General features: G+C 35.5%; 1 protein-coding gene across 1 annotated transcript in view; it reads left to right on the top strand.

Moving 5' to 3' along the window:
* LOC111060276 overlaps positions 1-25,674 on the top strand; it is a 54,922-nt gene that overhangs the window by 27,423 nt on the left and 1,825 nt on the right. Inside the window, exons 11-20 of the mRNA XM_039439436.1 lie at positions 966-1,197; positions 5,202-5,336; positions 6,227-6,416; positions 8,038-8,223; positions 9,324-9,514; positions 11,781-11,949; positions 19,255-19,436; positions 19,824-19,983; positions 23,897-24,011; positions 24,580-24,767. Coding sequence (XP_039295370.1) covers positions 966-1,197; positions 5,202-5,336; positions 6,227-6,416; positions 8,038-8,223; positions 9,324-9,514; positions 11,781-11,949; positions 19,255-19,436; positions 19,824-19,983; positions 23,897-24,011; positions 24,580-24,767 — 1,748 coding nt within the window. The remainder of the gene's footprint in view (positions 1-965; positions 1,198-5,201; positions 5,337-6,226; positions 6,417-8,037; positions 8,224-9,323; positions 9,515-11,780; positions 11,950-19,254; positions 19,437-19,823; positions 19,984-23,896; positions 24,012-24,579; positions 24,768-25,674) is intronic.

The raw sequence follows: 25,674 nt of genomic DNA, 5'->3' as shown, positions 1-25,674 counted from the left end.
ATATCACCATAGAATAGAAAGACTACAAGCTCAAATGTAAATTGAATCGCAAGTTGAAATAAAACATTCTATTGTGGATGTGGACCTATACCTTTTAGCACAAACACAACAAATGGTTGACTGTCGCTATCATTGATATTCATTTATGTGTAAACATGGATTGTGGAACTAATCCATTATCTTTTCTCTCTCCAACAGCTTTTCTCTTTCTCCGTTCTTTTCTCTCTATTCTGTTTTTCATTCATCCTCATCATACGCTACCGTTATTCAAACAGAGAACAGAGATGTCGAATTTATTTGTCATCATCTCTTTCTCTTCGACTATCACCTTCCTTTTTTCTCTTTTCATGTCTAATTCAAGTCCCGTCTTCTTTCTCTTCTATCATTCTGTTAATAGTCAGATTAGTACGTATTTTCGTTGGAGCACAGAGCTATTACTAGAAGTGTATTACAGTTTGATCTCACTGTGAAATTGAAGTATTCTTATGATTCTTCAACAATTATTTTATTTCTGCTTCAGTGAATAATCCCTCCTGTCAACAATTTATTATTTTATTGCAACATTTACTCTTCTGATACTCAGTTCATCGTGTAGCTTTGTGCTGTTCAATGATATTCAGTGCTGTTGAATGCTGTGAATGCTGTGAATGCTGTTCAATATGGATTCAGTGTACCTCGCTGTAATCTAGTGTGGTTTGAATGCAGTTCAGTGGATGAGATATTTTATGAAAGTTCGGTATTCCCAAGTACAGAGTTACTTTCTACACGTCCACTCAAATTTGACTTCCAAACCAAAATTAACGATTACAAGTTGATAACTTACACCTTCTTTATTTTGCTTCCGTTGAGGGTTTGGTTTCAAACAAAATTTTCTCATAACATTTGTTCGATGAGAATTTATTGATATTGTGGAATTGTTCCATAATTTGAAAAAAACAGTTTTATTTTTGTAATTATTAATTAATTTATCCCCATTCAGTAACAATTATGCGCTCTGAAAACATGTTTTATTTATATTTCTCCACAAGTGTTATTTACTTATGTTTTTCCACGACTATAATCACCAGTTATACTCCGAGAGTGACTTTCGGTGAAACAGAAATAGTGGGAAAGCTCAAGAAAGGATCAAAGTATACCTATGAGGAGTTTCTGGGGATTCCCTATGCTAAGCCACCGGTTGGAGAGCTGAGATTTAAGGTCTGTTGAATGTATTCCTATGATTAAGTAGCTATTTGTAGGCTATATCTACAGTGAAAAATACCACTTTTTCTTCCTGAAGGGAAACATAGATGCCAGAGGCAAAGCCGAGTGCAACAATTTCCCTGAGGGAGAAAAAGCATTTTTCACTCGTTAAATACACAACATACATTTTTATAAAAACTGCAAATAAAATAATTTTAAAAACTTACGTGACCAGTAACAATGTGTATCAATTGTAACAATGTGTTACAGCATAACCTGAAAAGTAAACAGCTGGAAGAAGTCTCAATTCACCGCCGACAGCGCTATAAGCTCTATAAGCTATCTGTCGGAAAAAGTTGTAACAACAATGGCCGAATCATAACTAAATCTTCGCGTTCCAAATTTGATTAGTTCATGGGAAATATTTGTTGGCTGGTATTTTGAATTACATGGAATATCAAAAAAAATTTCTAAATTTTCATAGTATACTTATATGAAGTATGTAATTGGTGATTTTACCATGCGAACATATATTTCATATGTTAATCAAATTTCTGGTTGAGGTACTTATAATTTAGTTGGCTCAATGACTACTCTATTATGCTTCCTCATCTGAGCTTAAACCTTCTAACCTATTTCCAATGTAAGTTTTCAAAATAGAGATGCTTCCCATGTTATTTAAATGGAGTTACTTTTCCTCCCTAGGGAGCTTTTCCGTTTTTTAGTACCAAGAGCGAAAAGTGACATTCCAGTATTATGTTCCAGGGAGTAAAGTGAATACTTTAGACAATAGGTGGAGGAAAAATTATTTCATCTATCTAATCATACATTTTCCTTTGTTGGATTACATACTGTAGTTATACAAAAGTCATATTTTTATAATCTAGTTCAATTGTCATTGTGTCATCAGAAGGTCATAAAATTTCCATAGCATCACAACAAACCCCAGTATTAAATCAATGAGCCTATGAATTAAATCTAACACTGGATTTAGTGAACTGATCAACCAAAGGTGAAATGAGCGGTGGAAAAGTTGAAATCTCTTTGAAATGCAGTGAGTACATTTTGTAGTTGCATGTATTATTATTTTGTAATTGCATGAATAATCCAATACGTAAGTTTTACAAAAAATGATGGAAGATAACGTATCCTCTTCGCCATCACTCCTTATCTCTTCAGTCCTCCTCTTACAATCCTCTATTTTCATTTCCTGTCACATTGTATTCATTCTATGCTATACTTCTATCTCTGAATCTAACAAATTAATCATTCTATGAATGAAGTCAAGTGTTTCTCCAAATTGAGTTCTGTAATTATTATAAAAAGCTATTATCATTATGGAGCATAATGTCCACAATAATATTATTTATTCATTTATTTATTTATCCAACTTCCAACGGTACAACACCAATTTTGCATGAAAATAACATAGAAAAACAGATAACAGCAAAAAAATGTTTAAATAATATACAAAATTAGAAAAATTCAGAGAAAACATAGAAAAAGGGATACAAGCAAAAAATATATAGATAAATGATATACTATATTAGACAAATTCAGAAAAATAAAATAGAAAAAGAGTTACAAGCAAAAAATATATAGATACATAATATACAATAATAGAAAATATGTGGATAATTTGAAAGACAAGGATGGGAATACAAAATAAATCATAGTTAACATACAATATTATATCAAAGTGAAAAGGCCCATGGAAGTTTGCCACAAGGGGAATAAACAAGAATAAAGGGAGCAACAAAATTATATGCAGAGCTCTCCTCTTAGTTCTCCTGAAAGAACCCAGGGACACCCCAAAGAAATCAACATCAGCTGCAGCAGTCTCACAAGCAGGTCAAAGTATTCTAGAAAGCCCACTATTTTAAGCTTAGACTGTTGTGTGAGAGCGTCTGCGGAAAATCGACCTTGAGCTCGTTCCTCTTGGAACACAGATGTCTATATTCGCCAGAAGTTTAGGACAGTCCAAATACCCTTTGACAGTCTTGAAAAGAAGAACCAGGTCGTTGTGTTTCCTCCTCAGAACCAAAGGGAGGAAATGGAAATGTCCATCAATCTCCTCCACAGGAACTTCAAAATAGTTAAAACCCATCCTGCAGCCCAGAATTCCCACGAAACGTCTCTGCATACTCTGCAGCAGGTTAATCTGGTACAGATGATAGAGATGATAGAGATATGATAGAGATGATAGAGATGATAGAGATGATAGAGATGATATGGTGACCAGATGATAGAGCCATATGCCAACACTGAAAGAACAAGAGCACTAAACAAAAGCAAGAGACTCTTGGGAGATCTAAAATCCCTGGTGGAACTAGATATAAAACCAAGGAGAGATCTAGCCTTTGCAGTGATCATACTTATGTGATCCAGTGGGCTAAGAAACTGAGTCATAGTCACTCCAAGGTCATTGAAACTGTACACTCTTTTCAAAGGGATGCCTCTCAAGGAGTACTGAAAATCAAGTATATTTGGTCCACGCTTGAAAGACATTACAACACACTTGGTTACATCAAGAGCCATACCATTATAAAGATTCAAATAAAGGCAGTCTTCTGAGCCACGAATCTTATAGTCCATAAGATTAGTTTTTATTTTTTTTAAATAAGTGCAATATTTCTGATGTTTTCAATTTTATTGTGATACATTCTGTGATTCATTTAGAGTATAAAATCAACCTTCAAAATTCAAAATTTCAAATCATCATTCCTGGACCGAAAATCAAGAAACGAAGCAGTGTGTGATTACATAACCTTATCTTTTGTACAACATCAACATTTTATCAACATTTTTGGAGAGAAATAGTACAGGCTCAGCCTAGTTTTTCCTCCAATGTCATAATTGTATTATGATTATAGTGTTTTATACAATAAATGAATAGATAAATAAATAAATAAAGGCACCACAGATGAAGGTTGTTGAGAGGATGCTGCAGAAATCCATGTACTAAGCCTTGCCGAATAACTTGACATCATCAGCATACATTGGAAACTTGGATGATATGAGGCCTTCAATGTCATTCATAAACAAGTTAAAGAGGAGGGGGCCCAAATGGGCTCCCTGAGGGACTCCAGAGGGAGCCAGGAAAGAAGATGACACATGACCCTCATATCTGACAATCAGAGTTCTGTCCCTCAGATAGCTGTTCAACCACTTGAGCATGACCCCTGCACCCCATAACCCTCTAGTTTGGCAACCAGGAGAGAGTGCTTAACTCTGTCGAAGGCCTTTGAGAGGTCTCAATACAGACAATCTCAGGCATCTCCAAAGACACTCATCACATACTCCTGGAACTCCAGCAGGTTTGTGGTGGTAGATCTGGACTGCATGAAGCTATGCTGCTCCAGCGGTATACATTTATTCAGTTGGAAATACAGATGGTCCATAACAATGCCCTCATAGACCATGGCAATTACAGACTGTATTGTAATAGGTCCATAGTTTCTAACATCTCCAGATTCATATATAGGTACCAAGAAACTGTTCTTGGAATCCCTGGGGAAGACACCAAGCTTCAGCAAGGCAGAGAAAAATATAGTCAGGTGGATGGCCAGAACAGGAGCACAAAACCTAAGTACAGAAGGGGGGTATTTCCTCAGGGCCAGCTCCTCTGACAACATCCAGAGCTTCCAATCTGCGTTGATTTTCAGTTGGAGTAATGCAGCAGGGTGGAACTAAATGACTCCAACCAAAATCAAATGTCGGGAAATTAACTGTGTCCTGCACAAAAAAAGATGAAGAATAATCAGAGAAAAGTTCACACTTATCAACAGGAGTCGCATCAAAAGCTCGGCTATCAAAGTCGTCAGCTGGAGAAAGAGTCTTAAAGTACGGTATACATATATTGATAGTATAGGTGTATACAGAACCAGTTAGTAACTTTGACACTTAACAGTAGTAACTTTGATTAACTTAATATAACATTATTGTGCTGCTAAGTATTTCAAAATCGTTACATTCAAATGATTCAATTTTTATTGAAAATTTAATTTAAAAATTTCCAGGAGCCGGTGCCTTACAACATAACAGGAGATATATTCTCAGCTACCAAATATGGGAACACCTGCATCCAATATTCTATGGACTATAAGATTCGTGGCTCAGAAGACTGCCTTTATTTGAACATTTACAGACCTCAAGTAAGTATCATATCTATACAATTATTTTAAAATTTGATCATTCACTCGTATATTTGTTTTACTCGTAGATTTATTCTATTAAATTCATTCTGAAATATTCACTTCATGCACATTGGGCTACCACTTTGTAAGCCGAACCTTTCTAAATAGGTAGCCTACCATTCATGAGTTCTGAAATCGTTTTCCGTCTTCTCAGATCCTACCTGGAGCTGAGGGCCACTCATATTATCACTTCATCATCTGGCTCATTACACACGCACAAGTCTGGAGCTCATGGGGACATCATCCTCAGCTGTCAACTGATACAATAAAAATTGGCAGCCGCTGATGCTCACCACAATTCTCCACCTGTTTGATCCTGAACCACCGAAAAGCGATTATTAAACTCATAGATGATATTTGGAGAGGTCTCTCTGAATAACACATGAGAGAGATCGAATGATCTTCAAGTGATCTCCCTTACAACGGGAGTAGCAGCAGTGAGTATAGAATGTAACATCCTATACTAATAAAATTCTATAGAATTACATTCTATACTCACTGAGTAGCATACGTATGGATTTATTATGATGTTTTCACGACCCTTCTGCTTCCCCATAACTTTTTTTTCGTGCTCTTTAACTCCACACCGTTACCAAACTACATTCTTAGGCTATGAAAAATATTAAAATGAACTACCAGAATATTCAAGTCAAAGAATTAATAATATTTTTCTCAAATGATAAAAAGGTAATTCCACTTAAATATAATATATTGGATTATGACTTCTAATTCCACTTGAGAAGTCACACTCCTCGTTTATTCTCTGTTTCTACTCAGCATTGAATCTCTGATCTTACTGTTACATTCCAGATACTGTGTTCATCCCATTTTCGTTCTTATCTGTTCAGATAACAATCCTTTCCGAGGCTAAGCCACTGGATGTCGCTGAACCACTGGATGTGATAGTATTCATCCACGGAGGAGCATTTATGTTCGGAAAGCCAAGTCCTTCATACAAACTGTTGCATCGTTACTCAATGGTGAGAGGGGATTTGTATGCCATCTATGTCAGTTTCAACTATAGGCTCGGTCCAATCGGTGAGTTTGACAGGATAACAAATTTGAGGAAAATGTACTCAAGTTGAACACTGTTATCATATATTGATTTATGCATCTATTGAGGATAATTGATTGAGAAATTCAGAGTGAACTAATAGACATTACTTCTATTACTAATCCATGTTCATTTTGGACTAAAATTGTATAGAACTTGTACACGTGAAATCTTAACCTTATCTTGGATTGTGTTATCACCTATAAATTTGGAAGAGAAATAGCATAAGGACTACCTTTTCATTATATCTACCAATGCTATTACATCAGTGTCATTTGTGTCATAAATAAATGAATAGAATAAAATTCCTAACTTTAAATGAAAATAGATATGCTGTAGATTTGAATTTGTAGAGTTAAAACACAAAATTGAAAACTTTCACAGCTAGTAAAAAACGCGGTATGTTGTCTCCTCGACTTGGTTTCATTCACTATAGGTTTTACTTGTGTATTTCCGATTTGACCAGATATGGGTCAGCTGTTTGTTTAAACGCGGAATGGAACAAATCATAATAAACGCGACCACATCTTCAATTAATTGTATTTAGGCGGTAAACCCGGGTTTATCCGTGCACCATTCACGTTTAACGCTCAACCACGATTACTTGAAGATGTGATCGCCTTTAGTATGTGTCAGTATTGAGTGAGAGCTCGTACAGGATGCAGTGAAGGAATGTCATTGACATTGACATTGTTCGGAAAGATGTGGATCAGCAGTTTATTCCATTGAAAAAAAAATTAATTTTGACAATACGCGAAGTGAAATTACAGTACAGGTCCTGTAGGTCTAGCTTTACCTACAATACTACATGTTCAAAAACGAAGAAACTTTTTGATAATGTATCTTTCTATAAGTAACAAATGCTCTTTGGTATCTTAAAGCAAAAGCAAAGTGTTGCATCAGAAAAGATAAACAAGTAAGTTTCTGGACCTAGGTCCTTTAAGCACAACACAGATGACATTCGTTCAACATGCTCTTTCCATTGTTGGTGATATGTTACAACTCTCTCATTCATGAAGAATTACTGTGTGTAGAAAGCTCCCTTCAAGGAACCTTTTAGGGAGCTTCCTTCATCTAGGAATCTAGGGTCGCTGATGTGTTTTGTAAACCCGTGAATTTTCACTCGCGAACCTTTCCTATATGCCGTTTTAAATTCACAGTGGCAAAGCTACGAGACGCGTACTGTATTTTGGAATCTATTGTAGGTAAGCAAAGCTCAACTCGGTCGGTTGAAATTGTATTTCAATATCGAAAGTTTTCAAAAGTACTGAATGTTGGGGAGAGATTCAACCCTCTCAATATTCCACGCAAAATTACGGTATAAACGGATTCTTTGGCCTGTTGCATGGAATCCGGCTGTGGTAGGAAGAGTACAGCTAGGAAGGGTAACATCTATCATAGGAGTTTCAGAAAACAGTATTGAAAAATGCTGCTAATGCTCCAAGCTTCGTTAGGAAATCAGACTTCCTGAAAAAATACAACACTTACTTACTAATATAGATATAATAGATGATAACAATGCATCACCAATGATGATACTGATATTTTAATTCAAACCTTGAGAATGAGTACTTTTGAAACGTTGAAATAATTGTTTTTCTGTAGGATTCATGAGCACAGGAGACGATGTCCTTCCTGGGAATTTGGGATTGAAGGACCAGGTGTTGGCTCTGAAATGGGTGCAGGACAACATTCACTATTTCCACGGCAATCCATGCAGTGTTACAATAGCAGGTCTATCGGCTGGAGCTGCGTCTGTTCAATTACACTTAATGTCGCCATTATCTAAGGGTCGGTTTTTATTTTTCTTCTTCTACTGATTCTTCTCCTTCTTCTTCTTCTTCTTCTTTTCTTCTGTGATCCATCTTCTTATTTCTTTTCTTTTTTGGTCTTATTTTTCTTCATCATCTTCTTTTCCTTCTTACACTTCTTCTTTTTCTTCCCCTTAAATTTATATTCAAAAGGCACACCAGTGTTTAATGTTAAGTCGGGCCTAGGCCACAAACTCAAGTTCTGTCGTCAATTTGTCAAACTCTTTAAATAAGGATGATATTCAGACGAGTGACACAGTGTGCCAATTGTGTGAATGGCAATAATTATTATCATAGGTTTGAGAGTGATGGAATACTTGAGTTGAACTCTGAATAAACTTGAAGTTCATTTCCACTTTTTCAATAAAATATTATTATGAATGAATTATTGAAATCACAAATGATTGAATTGAGTTAAATGTGGTTCTGTCAATCACATATTAATTAGCACTCAGTCAAATTTTATATTGTTATTTATCAAAAAACAATGTATGTCACTCATCTACTACGGCCATTTTATTGACAGATTTCAGAAATTAATTCATGACCAATCGCGAGAGAGTAGGTGGAGCATTGAATAGATGTACAGCAGTACAGAAAAGAATAAAGATGAGTAAAATCTATTTGAATAGATGTAAATGAGTTGAGCAGTAGAACAAACCCAGTATGTGCTGCCTTCTACCGGCAGAGTTTAGAAATACATTGTTGACCAATCATGAGAGAGTAAGAGGAGCTTTGCAGTCTGTCTATAGAGTCATCATCCAGTGGCATAGAATAAACAATTATTTAGAAGTTTGAAGTATAGAAGTTTCCTCTACCAGTGGTTACTGCCCCTACCGGCAGAATTCACATCAATCGACTAATTATATAGAGTAGGAGGAGATTTGCAGCGTGTCTATAGAATCATCACCCAGTAGCTACTGCCCCCACTGGCAGAATACACATTAGTCGTCCAATCATATGGGAAATGCTCACTTTTTCGGACGAATTTATCAAAATCTGATCAATAAACGTATCGCAGTTTGTAAGTAACATGTAATAATGAAAGCAATCAACTCTGAAGTATAATTTTCCCAACAGATTTGTTCCATCGAGCTATAATGAGCAGTGGATCAGCTCTGAACCCGTGGGCTCTGGCCAAAGCAGTTCCTAACAAGACACAACAGATAGCAGCCTCTCTCAACTGCGACACTCACGACTCTAACGAAATGGTGCAGTGTCTCAGAACCAAAAAAGCTAAGGATATTGTCGCGCAAGTGCCGAAATTCATGGTAAAATATCGATAATATGGATTTCATCCATTTTATATAGATGAATGAATGAATCAATGAGATAGCTTTTCGAGTAGTCTATGAAATTTCTTAATGAATGATTGGTCATATCATGACAAATGACTATATCAACTTATTCGATTAACTTATCTATCACATCATCAACTTCACAGCAGAGATAATAAGTTTTGATGGCCTATATTCGGAGGTAATTCGAGGTTTGAAACATTATGGGCCGGTCTCCGAGCTCGGGATTTAGCTAAGTTCTAGACTTTAACTGGTTTTAAACTCTGGAGTCAGGAAATTGGCTTTCCGAGCGTAGGTAGTTGAGGACTTGGGAGGACTTAGTTGAGACCTTATTAGGACTGAGGAGGTAATTGAGACTCTGTAGTTTGGAGATCACGTTGGACCCTGGAGTTTATAGTTTCACTTTCTGAGTGTAGGACTTATAAGTCCAGGACCTGAATTAGATTCTCGCCTCTTTCCGAGTCGAGGATTTATCAGAAATCGTTAAGTCCAGAACTTAAAACAGCGTAATTTTAAACCCTCGACTGGGGTAGGGTTTGAATTTAAGTTCTAGACATGACTGAGAAAAACACAATTCAGTTATTGTTCTGGAGTAGATAAAAAGCAAAATAGATGTCATGGAATACCTAAATTATTTGGATTAGTCCATCTAAATTCATGATTTATAGTTTGCAAGTTTATTTTGCAAAAAAATGTATGAGAACATTATGCATAAAAAACTAACCTCATTTTACGAATGTCACATAACCTAAAAATGTTTGAGTAAAATAATACAAGCATTTCCATGGAATTTATATTCCAATATGAATGTTATTAATCAATGTCATATTCAACATATTAATATTGTAACAATAATAAATTATTATTCCAGTTTTTTTTTAAACAAATACATTTTCAAACTCAATAGCCTAATGAAATTTTTATTCCAAAGTCACTGGTTAGGATCAATGATCAATAATAGCATGACATAAAATGAAATGTTTATTCATTCCTCTTCTAAAAGGTAGGTTACAAAGGTAAGTTTGTAGGCCTACAAAGAAATCAAAACGTATTTCCACAAAATAATTTTACAAAATAGTTTGTAGAGCATGCATAATTCAAATAGTTTGAATTATTCCACTGCAATAAGCTGTTTTTGTTTAGCTATGATGCCAACAATACAACAGCAAAATATTGTGAATTTCCCTCATGTTTACTACATTAAAGTTCTGGACTCAAATAAGTCGAGAACTCTATAGACCCCGGAGTTTAGAAGATAAACCCCTGACTCAGAAAGTCGATTTAGACCCGAGAGCTTATTTCAGTCCTGGACTCTATAAGCCCAGAACTTATAGATCCCGAGCTCGGAAACCGGCCCTAAGAGTGGTAATTTTGGATTTTTTACCTCTCATTAGTCAGTGAAATAGACCTAGAGCATTCACCCTTGAATTGGATTACTGAGAGTACGTTACTTTTCAATCTGAGCTATAATATAACACTCGTATGCCCGGTTTTCACCAAGTTCGGTCAAGACATTTGAACATGGTCAATTAGGGTTAGGGTAGGGGAGAGTTTACTACGAGTGCACTGAAACATAATTCCTATGACAATAGTTACTGTTGATAATTCCAATGCACTCGTTTAATATGTACCCAGTTTGACCATGTTGAAATATCTTGACCGAGTTTGGTGGAACAGAGCAACTTTGCGCACGTATTTCACATTAAGTTTTTCCTACAGTTACCATTGAATATGAAAAGTGGGTAATTATGGGTAAAATTGCCTGAAATGCATCAAATGTTTTTCTGTGTAATTTTATTATTGATAAAAACCTTAATTTATTGTCAAATTGAATAAAAATGTTGTCCTTGGTTATAATATATAATGTAATAATTAGCGCGTTGTGCTTCGTTGCACGTCTGCTCACTATAGCAGCCACAGCAGTCACTGTTACCAACTTCATTTTGATTTTGCTGCACTGTTGCTCCATATAACCTACTAAGTATTTTGCGTTGCCATGTTGCAAATCTGGAGTGCAGAAAAATTTTTCCCGCACTAGAGCGGAAAAGTGATTCTTTGCGTTCTGTAATCAGTGCAGCAATGGCCACTTTTCAACGTAACTGTAGGAAAAGATAATTTCAATTATTTTTATTAAATAGGATTATTTACTTACAAAAGGCCGGTTGCAGACGAACCACAATCGCATGTGAGATGTGGGACTGACATAATGTCACTTAATAAATTCGATTTCTGATTTCAGAAATTCCTCTACATTCCTTTCTCACCATTCGGACCAGTTATTGAGTCTCCAGTTTCGCCAGGGTCTTTTCTCACTCAACATCCGTATGATCTGTTGAAAGCAGGTGAAGTAACGAAGGTTCCGGTCATTATTGGAATGGTGACCGGTGAAGGACTTTATCCCGTTGCAGGTGATTGGAAATAATCCTTTTCTTTTAGTCTCAGCAGAGAAAATGAAAACTTTATAGTTCTACTCTAGATCTACTTTTTAGTGGATCATGTTCTAAGTATAGTATAAGCATAGATCTGACCTCAGTCAGTCTATGTTTAGTCTATGTCTTTCTACTACCAAGCGGGGTAATTGTACTACCCTAACCCACATTTTGTCTATTTTCTTGTATTAAATAAAAAAGACTAAGAAATTGTCAAAAAACCACTGATTTATTGATAATTAGAAAGACTGGTTTCGGTTATTACACCATTGTATATCTCTGATAAACTATTTTTTTGTAGATAATGTTAATGTATTTCATTGAAACTTTGAGTACTTGTTAAAAACATATCACTTTAGTTATGTTATCTCATAAAATCATTTCATTCCTCTTATTTTTGAAATTATTAGCAGTTTTATCCTGGGGGAAACTCTATTACCCCACTTGGTATTCCATGTCATACAATTTTTTGGTATATTTCATCCATCATCAGAATACATAAAATATCAATTTAATATTCAATTCTATATATTTTTTTGCCAAACCTGATTCATAATGATCACTTAAAATCTAAATTAAGAAAATTTGCTTCTCTATAACCATAATTTGATTATTTGACAAAATTTCTCCTACGATAGAATTACGATAGATTATATGATAGAATGCTCAACTCTGTTGTCCTGTCAGTTTTTGATTGAAAACATATTTTTCAATAAAAGAAATTTATTTCAAATCATATTAAAAGCTTTTGAAATGCATTTGATTGATGAATTAATGGGAGAAAATGTAAAATAATAATAAAACATGAACCTTGTTGGGGTAACCCAGGTACCCCACTTGGTATTTCGTGCATGTGAAAAACGTTGGTAGTAGAAGTATAAGTAGAAGATAGTTTAGAGAAAATGAGCTATCATCTGAATATATTTGATCATCCAGCTGAAATGTATCAACGGAGTAAAGAACACTTAGGCCGGTTACATAGCTCTACCGACCGACCGTCAGTGCGTATGTACCATCCTGACCATACATCAGTCTTTCTGACTCACAAACTGGACGCCTTTACAGATTGTTTAATTGCAGCTTATTATCTTTGTAAATGAATGATTAAAAGACGTAGATATCAAGTTCACCCGATGGTCGCACAAAGAGCATTTCAAAGAGAATTTAGTACCATTATATACATCATTGCTTGGGGTGAAGATACATTTTTCAACTACCTCAGAAATTTTGATGAGTTATTCCGAGCTTGTATCACCATTGGGAATACTTGCAGTCACTTTAAGCTACAGATCAAATAAATTTAGATAATATTAATAATATATCATTTTTTCAATAAAAAATTTAGAAATGATTGAAGAAATGTATAGAAAAACTCTGAATTCAAATATGACACTATTAATTGAATTCATTCATTATGCTATTCAATTCAATATCAGCTGATTGTCGGGCAGAGGTGTCAGCACATTGGTTATGTTGCGATCGGGTTACTGATCAGAACAGTTCTGAAAGATTCTATTTGTTTCAATAGCGCGTCAGTCGACCGATGGAACGGATGCGCACGAGCTCGACCGATGGTCTTCATACGCTGTATAAAACCACGGAAGAAGCATAAACAGAATTATGACGGCTAGTTCTCAAGATTCTCGATAGAGCGCGCTTGTGTTCCAGATTTTGATCACATAATATTATGATACAGGCGCAGGCAGTTGACACACTCCCACCACCTTAGCACTAACACATACTCAGGCGCGTTAGTGGTCTTTCGCGTACAATCATCGCATGCTTGGATGCTTGCCAAGACGTGCACTGTTGCCAATCTGCCCTGTTGCCAAGTCACAAGTGGAATGTTTTTAATTTTCCAACTCGATTCTGTCCACTGGTGCAATCACTATATTAGCGCGCATTCGTAGTTCAGCAGCAACAGCAGGCCTCTGCTCCCGGCATCCTTCAGTCTCCCTTCTCGGCTTTAGGGGTTGAATTTTCCGCGCTCTCTAAAAGTTGTTGAGTAGTTATTTTTAAATACTAAATAATTTATAAATAAAAATATTTATTATAAATATTTTAAAAGTACTGTAGTTATTTTAATGAGAATTTTGTTATGAAAATACTTAAATTCTGAATAAGATTATGAAAATTTTTAAATTTAAATCAAATAAATTATATTTTAAATTCATTGAAAGTTATTCTAGTTATTATAGCTTAGTCATTGATTTTCAAAGATTTATTAACTTTAATTATGTAGGCTTCCCAGAATTTGAACATACCTACTTTGAATAATTATTATAGTAACTAGTTTAATTAAAATAAAATAGAAAATCATGTCGGGAAATAGATGCGCATTTAGGAAATGTTCCAACAGTCATGCAAAAGTTAAAGGATTGAAAATGTTCTCCTTTCCCCGGGATACTGACACAGCAAAGATCTGGGTGAACAACTCAGGTGAGTTTCATTTTTATTCAGTATTTATTAATCAATTCAATGTAGAATATAGCCTAGATATTGAACAATATTCATGAATAGTACTTCATTTTTCAAAGTTGAAAGACAATTTTCAACTTTTGGATAAGGAGATAACATACATTTCACAAGTTTCTAATTTTTTCAGACGTTTTCCTTATAGATTTTTAATAAAAGCATCGTTGGCACAAACATGTTGAAATGCGGTATTGTACTTGAAAGATTTACTTATCCCTGTTGCATGAAATAAGATAAAATGACAGTTGAATGCTATATACTGGAGCCATCTAGAGAAGCAGGCGACGTCATTAATCGGCACCTAATCACGGTCAAATTGCATAATGTGTTTGTGCAACCTGGCCCTAGAATAGTAATATTCCTTAAACATTGAAAAACTCAATTGATTGTAATAATTGATAAAACTTTCTATTCAGAAAAGCATAGCTGATACCACTTTATTGATACAATATTAAGTCTTTATTCTCATCTAAAATAATAATTATATTTTATTAAGCAAGAAATTATAATTTTCAAAAATTAATGATGAATTTTAATAATAATTATGGAAATTCATCATGAAATAACTGAAAAATATAATTTCTTGCTTAATAAAATATAATAATAATAATATATATACCCTATATAAATATATATAAGTTATATTTTAATGATAGTAAATTATATTATTTTCATAATAATTATGGATATTCATTATAAAATTATTGAGAAATATAATTTCTGGCTTGATAAAATACAATTGTTTATTTTAAACTACAAAAAAGAGTAATATATTGCATCAATTAACTAAATTTGAGATTTATTATCATCTTATTGTAGTATCCCTGGTTACCTAGTAACATAATATTGATGTTGATTCAATATACAAATTGAGTTACTTCTTATCTATCATTCACACTTATTACAATAATCTAATATATTATCTAAATAATATTTTATCTCAACAATAATCCAATCTTGATGAAAACCTTATTATAATCTTAATTATTAAGATGAAATATATTGTTTACTATTAATTATACATTGTTTTAAGACGATCTGGCAACAGAACAAAGCGGGAAAAAGCTATCTGCTTTGTTGAATGATAGACAAGGATAACAATACTATTGATAATGAAACATTGCCGTTATAACGTGGACATCACTATAGCGCTCCAGGCGCTTTCATCAGTAACTAAGTTTCCCTCACTAGCGCTACTGATTGCACCGTCTAGAACTAAGGTTCCGATGCTGGCGCTATCTCTGTTACTCGTCTAGAACTATCTCGACCCGTCATATATCTGGTAGTGTTTCTTTCATCTGTGATAAAACTCATGGTCCTGACCGTGCGCGTGCGTGCCGTCAGTCTTGCTCTGTAAGGATATAATATGGATATATGGAATCTCTATGGAAAAGAAGCGCGACTGACGTACGCACTGACGGTCAGTTGAGCTCTGCAACCGGCCTTAAAAGAGCACTAACGCGCCTGAGTATGTGTTAGTGCTTAGGTGGTGTGAGTGTGTCAACTGTCTGCACCTGTATCATTTGTGTTGATACTGTATCATTTGCGATCAAAATCTGCACACAAGCGCGCTCTATAGAGAATCTTGAGAATCTATCGAGAAGTAGCCTTTACAGTTATGTCATTGTTATGATTGTATTCTGTGGTTGTATCAGAGAAAAGTTAGTTCTTCCCTATTAAGTTCTTTCCCTATATATATCTTCTATTTGGATCTTCCATTATTCTTCCCCTATCTCTGATCTTCCCTTATCTCTGATCTTTCCTTATGACAAAAGGATCTCTCTGATCTTTTCTTTTCTTTTTGCTCATGAACGAATGTTCCTACACATGAGATCCTCAACAAATGGACAGTCACTACAATCTTGGCTAATGAGCCCAGGACCAGTTGGCTGAAGAAAATGAACCGAAATTCAAAGCAAGATTCATCAGTAGAAGAAGTTGAATTGATTGAGGCAAACCCAGAGTATGCTCACATTCGTCGCCCTGATGGACAAGAGTCCACTGTGTCGCTCCGTCATCTTGCCCTAAGATAACACGAAAATCTAGCCGGGTAGAATGATATGATAAACCATATGTTTTCGTTGTCATTGATTCATTCATAAATATCAAATGTTGTTGATCCGTTACTAGTAGAAAGTCATGTTCAATTTTATTTGATTAAAGCTCTACAAATGAAGAGTTTACTTATTTCACTCTGGTTGGATCAAGCTATTCGAGTCAATCAGCCAGCATGCCCTAATTTCATAATGACCGAGCGTAGTGAGATCTATGTTTCAACTTTCAACTTAATTTGCTTTTGTCTGTCTGTATGTGACGCGATTACAGCCAAACGCGTTGATGGAATTCGATGAGATTTGGCAGGAATATTCTTTTTTTTATAATTTTTTTCAAATGTTGACTCTTGAGGTTTTTACAAGAAAATGAGGGGTCCGAGCCCCTATTGCAAAAATTGATGGTTCGTCTGTCCAAGTTTTAGGGTCTCCAGAGTCGATTTTTTTTAATTTTGCATTTTTAGGATAATATAAAAAGATAAGGAATTCCTCCATACTCTGATATCACTATATAATAATATATCATCTACTTTGAAGATAGGATCAATCAGACAATAGAATTATTATTCATAATCAAGTGCTGTGCTACCAATTTATCCTAAATAGGTTGGATAGCATTTCTCACCTATTAACCTAAAGGAAGTTATCGGCTCCAAAATGGTAGATTCTTGATAAATTATGAATGGATCTATTGCTTATGAATAAGAAATCCAGTTTTCAGAGCAAATCAACTTATAATCTTCATAAGAATTTTGGCAATATACAACACAAATCCACAAAACAATACCTTACACACTTAAACATCTAGCATCATTACAAGCTAAAATACTTATCCATTTATATAGTTGAAAACAATGGCTATAGGCTTGTAGACACACAAATCAATTACTTAGAAACTTAGAACACCATAAAACTGTTCAAATCTGACACTATTAATTGAATTCATTCATTATGCTATTCAATTCAATATCAGCTGATTGTCGGGCAGAGGTGTCAGCACATTGGTTATGTTGCGATCGGGTTACTGATCAGAACAGTTCTGAAAGATTCTATTTGTTTCAATAGCGCGTCAGTCGACCGATGGAACGGATGCGCACGAGCTCGACCGATGGTCTTCATACGCTGTATAAAACTCATGGTCCTGACCGTGCGCGTGCGTGCCGTCAGTCTTGCTCTGTAAGGATATAATATGGATATATGGAATCTCTATGGAAAAGAAGCGCGACTGACGTACGCACTGACGGTCAGTCGAGCTCTGTAACCGGCCTTAAAAGAGCACTAACGCGCCTGAGTATGAGTATTGTGTTAGTGCTTAGGTGGTGTGAGTGTGTCAACTGTCTGCACCTGTATCATTTGTGTTGATACTGTATCATTTGCGATCAAAATCTGCACACAAGCGCGCTCTATAGAGAATCTTGAGAATCTATCGAGAAGTAGCCTTTACAGTTATGTCATTGTTATGATTGTATTCTGTGGTTGTATCAGAGAAAAGTTAGTTCTTCCCTATTAAGTTCTTTCCCTATATATATCTTCTATTTGGATCTTCCATTATTCTTCCCTTATCTCTGATCTTCCCTTATCTCTGATCTTTCCTTATCTCTGGTTGGATCAAGCTATTCGAGTCAATCAGCCAGCATGCCCTAATTTCATAATTGACCGAACGTAGTGAGATCTATGTTTCAACTTTCAACTTAATTTGCTTTTGTCTGTCTGTATGTAACGCGATTACAGCGAAACGCGTTGATGGAATTCGATGAAATTTGGCAGGAATATTCTTTTTTTCAAATAAAATTTTTCAAATTTTGACTCTTGAGGTTTTTACAAAAAAATGAGGGGTCCGAGCCCCCTATTGCAAAAATTGATGGTTCGTCTGTCCAAGTTTTAGGGTCTCCAGAGTCGATTTTTTTTAATTTTGCATTTTTAGGATAATATAAAAAGATAAGAATTCCTCCATACTCTGATATCACTATATAATATAGTCTATCATCTACTTTGAAGATAGGATCAATCAGACAATAGAATTATTATTCATAATCAAAGGGATTATACTCATTGCATGCATTACACAGATGTCTTGCCGTGTCTAGGTAGAATTTCTATATCTTTTATGATGTAAAATCAGTGTCAATATTCTCACATTTGAAAAACAAATTTAGTAGGTGATTGAAAATAAAATAAAAAATCAATAGGCTAAATGAACTGGATAATGCCAAAGAAATTACAATATTCGTGATTGAAAAAGAATAATTTTAAAATAGTTGAGAAATTAGTATTTTTATCAGATGCAAAGATTATCACGAAATTGGATAAATCATCATATGTGATCCAAATTCAAACGTGAACTGAGTTTATTAACACAAGTGAGTTACTAATCTTGGAGAAAACAAGTAATATTTTAAGAGTAAATTAAGTAAGAGTGAATCAACTGTGATTTTTGATACAGAACAGCTGGTGACATCATATACTTGTAGATGAGAAAACTCCGTGAGGTCCACTGTTCACAGAACTACTAATTAGGAATACAGCAGTTGGGCATGCGCAGTTAGGTATGCGCAGTTGGATCCCCTTTTACGTTACATCTCTGCCCATACACCGAACTACTGGGGATCTTCTCATTAGTCCAGTATATTTTCTGCTCGCTTAAGTATAGACCTACTTTCTGATTGAGCAAAACTTCCGCTTATGAAAGTAGTCTTACTTCATTCAATACTTTCATATTCCACTCAATACTTCAATTTCTCCTAATCATTTATTTCAGAATTCATCAACGATGAGGAAATCCTAGAACAATTGGACTCAAATTGGGCCGATATGGCATCATATTTGCTTGATTTTCACTACACTCTAGACGGTAACGTCCTTGAGCAAAGTATGGCGGCTATAAGACAGGAGTACCTGCAGGGAAAATCAGTTCCTAATGCTATACAAGGACTGGTTAAGGTAAGTATTAATAATTTCCGCACAAATTATTCAATGACTTGTAAATCGTATAGCTGTTTAACAAGCATGGAAAATATGAATTCCAATTATTTGACTAGAATGGAATGATAAATTAAACTTTTTTGTTTTTTGGGCATTAGTCTACTATTTATGTTGTGGTAGATACTCTTATTTTATGAAACTATAGAATAGCCATATATTACACATTTTTTATTGATTCAATAGCTATACATCATATAGCTATAGATTGTGTATTCTATGATAGAACGAAGGAGAAGAAGAAGAAGAAGAAAAAAAAGAAGAAGAAGAGCATAGTTCAAATGAAGTCCTGTATTTACTACACTCTTCTACTAATCTTTTAATGGAAACAATTGCATTTTTTTTCAGTTGGTTGGAGATCGTTTGTTTGGCTCTGGTATAGCTGAAAGTGCCCTCATGTATGCTGCAGTCTCAGACCAACCAGTATTCATGTATAGATTCGGCTATAGTGACAATAAAAGTTTATCAGAAGTTTTGAAGCTGAGTTCGGCTGAGAGCAGTCAGTTTGGTGAGATATTATTTTTCATTAAAATTACCATTTCAGCTGTATTTTTCGTGAGATAAGAGTATCACAATACAATCATATAATGAGATACATGTTCTAAAGTCCGTGGGAATGATAGAGCGGCACAGTTGCCACAATCCTTCTTCATCCGGCTTCTATAGTAGATAGCTGTGATTCAAGTCATCCCGGTATAATCGACATGTAATATAAACTATACTCTGTACAAATTAACATCTGACTTGGGAGGGACATGCGCAGCAGAGAAGACATAAAGAGGTGGGGATACAACGACTGCGAAATTGTCGTTCTAACCGGCCAGCATTCCTCTAATTTCTCGCGAGTATTCAAGCGCTTATGTTAAGCTTACGGAGTTTCCTGTCTGGAATCCTTCAGTCAACTGACTCTAAGCGACAAATTGACAAATGCACTTCTACCTATCACCATAGAGAAACAATAGCGTAAATAGATATCCCATGGTATAGGGCGATTATGAGATGAATATGCCAAGGAAGCTTGTGAGACTGGTGCAGATGACAATGAAGAAGGTGGTATGTTATGTAAGGATTGGAAGTAGCTTATCGGAGCCCTTTGAAGTGGAAAATGGTGTAAGGCAGGGGGATGCCCTTAAATGTTTGCTTTTCAACCTTGCTCTAGAAAAAGTAATCAGAGACTCGCAAATTAATACTAGAGGATCACTGTACAATAGACTGACTCAGATATTAGCGTATGCAGATGATGTGGACATCGCATGTAGATCGCCAGCAGCTATGAAGGACGCCTACACGCGGTTGGAGGAAGCTGCAAAAAGAATCGGTCTGGTAGTAAATGAGAATAAATCCAAAGTTATGGTGGCCTCCAACTCTGGAGAAGGGCGAGAGCATGGCCAAAGCATAGAGATCCAGGGGAAAAACTTCGAAATCGTAGAAGAGTTTGTATACCTGGGATCTTCTATAAACTCCAGAAACGATTCAAGTAAAGAAGTAAGGCGAAGGGTTATGCTAGCCAATAGATGCTATTACGCGCTATCAACTCTGATGAGAAAATGTACTCTCAGTAGGAAGACCAAGCTGCTGCTATACAGAACAATCATCATGCCTGTCTTACTGTATGGTAGTGAAACATGGGCAACTACGGTGGCGGATGAAAGAATGCTGGGCGTCTTCGAAAGAAAGATCCTGAGAAGAGTGTTTGGAGGCATACAGGAAGCAGGAGTCTGGCGTAGGAGGCATAATGACGAACTTTATAGGCTGTACCAGTATGCAGATATAGCCACTGTGATGCGAGTTCGCAGGCTGAGGTGGGCAGGACACCTGGTACTAGCTGACGATGCCTACCCCCCAAAGATGGCAATGGAAGGGAAAATATCTGGCCGGCGAAGGAAAGGGCGACCCAGAACAAGATGGATAGACGTAGTGGATAAGGATGCAGCAGTAATTGGGGTGCGACGATGGAAAAGTGCAGCGGTGGACAGAGATGCTTGGAGGCGGAAATTGAGGGAGGCTGTGACCCGCGCTGGGTTGTAATGCCAAATAAGAAGAAGAAGACAGGGCGATTATCTCGCAGCTTTTACTGTTATCTCAAGCCGATTACTGTCGATTATTGTCGATATTTACTGTTTTGACCGGGTAAGAGTGTATGAATAGCACAATATGAGAGACTACCAGTGTCATAAGGCTTCACGGGAAAGAAATACATGAACTATCGGCTTGAGATAACAGTAAAAGTTGTGACATAAACACCCTCTATCATGGGATATCTACTTATGCTATTGTTTCTTTATGCTATCACTCTATTCATCACTGTAATTGGCTGATCTCCCTCCATTTCTCTGCGCCGCATATTTCTCCAGGTCTGAAGTTAATTTGTACAGAGTATAGTGGTACCTGATTATAATGATTAATTATTATAATGTATGTGTTGTTGTGAAGGTTGTGTTGAGGTAGATATATCACATGAGAAATCAATACCAAATTGTTATCATAAAATTATTATTCAATTTCAAATTATATTAAATTTCATTATAGTCTACAAAGATAAGATGCTCAAATCCAGATATAGTTCTAGGGCCATGACAACATCACTTGCTCACTCCAAAGAACGTTGTCTAAGTGGATTGAGGAGTGAGATGAATGCATACCAGCTTGTGCCATGTGAAGTAGTTCTGTGAACAGTAGACCTCACACAGTGAGGATGGAAACCACAAGTATCTGATGTCACCTGTTCAAGTTGATTCACAATTCACAGTTGAATAATAATTAATCTTAAAAACTGTTATTTGTTTTCTCCATGATCCAAAACTCACTAAACTTATGAACCCACACATAAAGTCAGTTCACGTTTGAATTTGTATCCCATATGATAATTTATGCAGTTCCGTGATAATCTTTCCATCTGATAAAAATATTTCTATACTATTTTTTTCCAATCAAGAATAGTATAATTTCTTCAACATTATTTAGTTCATTTAATCATTTTTTATTTTATTTTCAATCACCTATTGAATTTGTTTTTTGAATGTGAGAATATTGATACTGATGGGCACGCATCATAAAAAATATGGAAACCCTACATTATAGAAAAAGATACGGCCAGACATCTTTGTAATGCATGCAATGAATAATCCACTTGTCAGCTGATTGATTATAAATAATTAGTCTGATTAATCCTATCTTTAAAGTAGATGATATATTTTTTATGGTGATATCAGAGTATGAAGGAATTCCATTTCTTTTCGTATCATCCTTAAAATGCAAAATTTCAAAAAAAACCTCGTGTATACATCGACGCGCAGTTGAAAAAAGAATATTCCTGCCAAATCTCTTCGAATAATTATGAATATGACTATGAATGATTAGTCTAATCAATCCTATCTTCAAAGTAGGTGATATATTTTTTATAGTGATATCAGAGTATGAACGAATTCCTTCTCTTTTCATATTATCCTTAAAATGCAAAATTTCAAAAAAAACCTCGTGTATACATCAACGCGCAGTTGAAAAAGGAATATTCCTGCCAAATCTAATCGAATTCTATCAACGCGTTTGGCCGTAATCGCGTTACATACAGACAGACAAAAGAAAATCCGAGTAAAAACATAGACCTCACTACGTTCGGACGTGGCACCAAATAAGAGCTGGACATAATCTCGATTATACAGTGTGTAAGTCGTGAAATGGGATGCCCAGGATCCCTGGGGCATATTCCCTGATAGAGATTTTTCATGGGAGTGTTGAGAAATTCATGATACAGAGCATCTATCAATTTGCAGGATGTTCCAAGAAACATGCACTCTTGAGAGCTTAATATCAGCAAAGCTGTTATAGTGACTGATCACTGAAAATTCAGTAAAAAGAAAATGATAAAGTATAAATCAGTATATCGAGTACCTATATTAAGTGCTGAAATTATTCGATCTTTAGTCTGACGTGGACTTGGAAACGAAGAAGCCTATAACTGACTCATCATAATTATAGCACTTATCAATATCCTCATCATTAATACTTATTTTAATGTAAAATCAACTTTTCGAAGTATCAATGAATTTAGAGCTTCAAGAATCCGAAGAGTTTACGCAAAAGATCAAAGATTTTTTCAAACTTTATAAAATGAAAACTCAGGAAGTCAAAGTCCGAATTTTTAGTGAGAAAACATGAATAATCCAATACATAACCTATAAACTTGAGTGTTGATAGGAAATGACATTGGGTAAATACGACAAGGCAAAACATCCAAAAGGGTCTCTCTGCCGATAAAAGCCATACAAATAAATAAATAGATTTCACTCCATATTACATAGGTTTACTTTACTCTTCCCCTTGTGGAGCAATGAAAAACTGAGAGAGAATTATCAATTCAACTCATTGATTGATATGAATAGAATGAATTATCATGCTGATAATTCTTTTTGTTTTTCTAGGAGTATCGCATGGGGATGACTGTCTTCTATATATTCTTGATGTTGATGGATTCAAAGTCGATTCTCAAATGTCTGAAATAATGACACGGATGTGGGGTCAATTTTCTTCAAACAGGTGGAACATAAAATTATTTTATTTTTCTTCTCCAACACACCCTCCTCCGCCTCCTAGGTACTTCTCATCTACCTCCTTTCCCTCATCCTTCTCCGCATCCTCTTCCTTCTCCTTCTCCTCCTGTCCATCGACCTCCTCCTAGATAAAATAATGTTGCATTCTATTCTAAAAGTATAAGTTTAGGGAAAATACTCACCATCAGGTCATTCAAGGTGTATGGGTTGTGTCGCAGTATGAAGATGGCGCCATCCTCAGGTGTATCCTTTCACTTGAAATGAATCAAATTAGTAGCAATCCGAACTGCTATCTGTATCAAACCGTAGAACATTTCTCGCCCTATGCTCATGAGCTAATATTATCCATTACTGTATTTCGAATGGATGAATCTAAATGATTGATTTAACAAGTTAAAGAACTACTAGAACACTCTCTAACTGTATTTGGAGTTGCATGTCAAGGTAATTTCAAGATTTAGCAAGACTCAATGGATTTAAAACGTTTAATAGATTCGAAAGCTTCAATAAGTTTAATAGATCCAATAGATTCACTGAATTCAATTTTTTTGCAGGCTACCCGAACTTGAAGATCAGATATTCTTACCAGACATGCGTGAGACATTACCCGGACTGGGATACCTGGAAATAGAGTCACCCTCCAATTTGCATGTGGCAAGCACCGATAATATGTCCAATATGCGATTTTGGCATCAATTTCTTCTGAACGAAAAGTCCACATTCGAAGGAACTTCGACAGAAGGTATAGAATAATTACTTCCCTCTCTATTCCATTTCAAATTAGGTTTTAGAAAAGATTGTCGGGTGTAAATAGAGTGAATGTGGATGAACTGTGTTCCTGAACTTCAAAAACTCTATATCATATGGATACAGAGTGATCAAGATGTAGGTGGCACATCATAAGGAAGTAGTAAAAAATGAATTTGCAGACTTTATTATTATCAGTACATACACAAATGAATCACATTTTCACAACGAATGCTCAAAGTGGCTGCCTTCTTCAGTAATGCATGCATGTACTCGTTTTATCATTTGATGACACTTTATTCAGCACGTTTACATTGATGTTTTTTATCTATGTTATGTTCATCTTCATACCATCTTGTGTGTGTGTGTGTGTACGGCCTGTCTGTTTCTATGAACACTTCCTTCAAAATAGCCCCACAGTAAGTGGGTTAATTTATCCTTAGACCACCAGATAAAGATAGCTGGTTCAATAATTTACCCCACTTTATCCTACTTCCACCTCACTTAAAGGTAAAACTGGTTATAAAGTCTAGAATAAAGCAGTAGACTCAGTAACACTACAAGCCTTATGTGGCTAATATCCAGTCCAATGATATCTATATTTGTTGTAGGCACTACATGTTACCCTGCCACCCTGCAGAATCCAGCTCAACTAATTCATGGGAACTACTATTTACAGGACGGTTCATCCACATATGCGCGACGTCTCGATCACTCTGTACTTTGATGTGGGTTGTAGAGAGGTCGTGAGATATAAATAGATGAGATGTGTAAAAAGATGGATAATTGATTGAACTGAATATTTTATGACTATTTCATTATCTTCATCTGGAGTATCTTCCTCACCACCAATACCAGCAAGGCCAGATAGTTGCATTAAGAGTTGATAATTATTAATTTTC

Source organism: Nilaparvata lugens, chromosome 12, assembly GCF_014356525.2.
Source record: "Nilaparvata lugens isolate BPH chromosome 12, ASM1435652v1, whole genome shotgun sequence".
In the NCBI taxonomy this organism is placed as follows: domain Eukaryota; kingdom Metazoa; phylum Arthropoda; class Insecta; order Hemiptera; family Delphacidae; genus Nilaparvata; species Nilaparvata lugens.
This window is presented reverse-complemented; position numbering and strand designations above follow the sequence as displayed.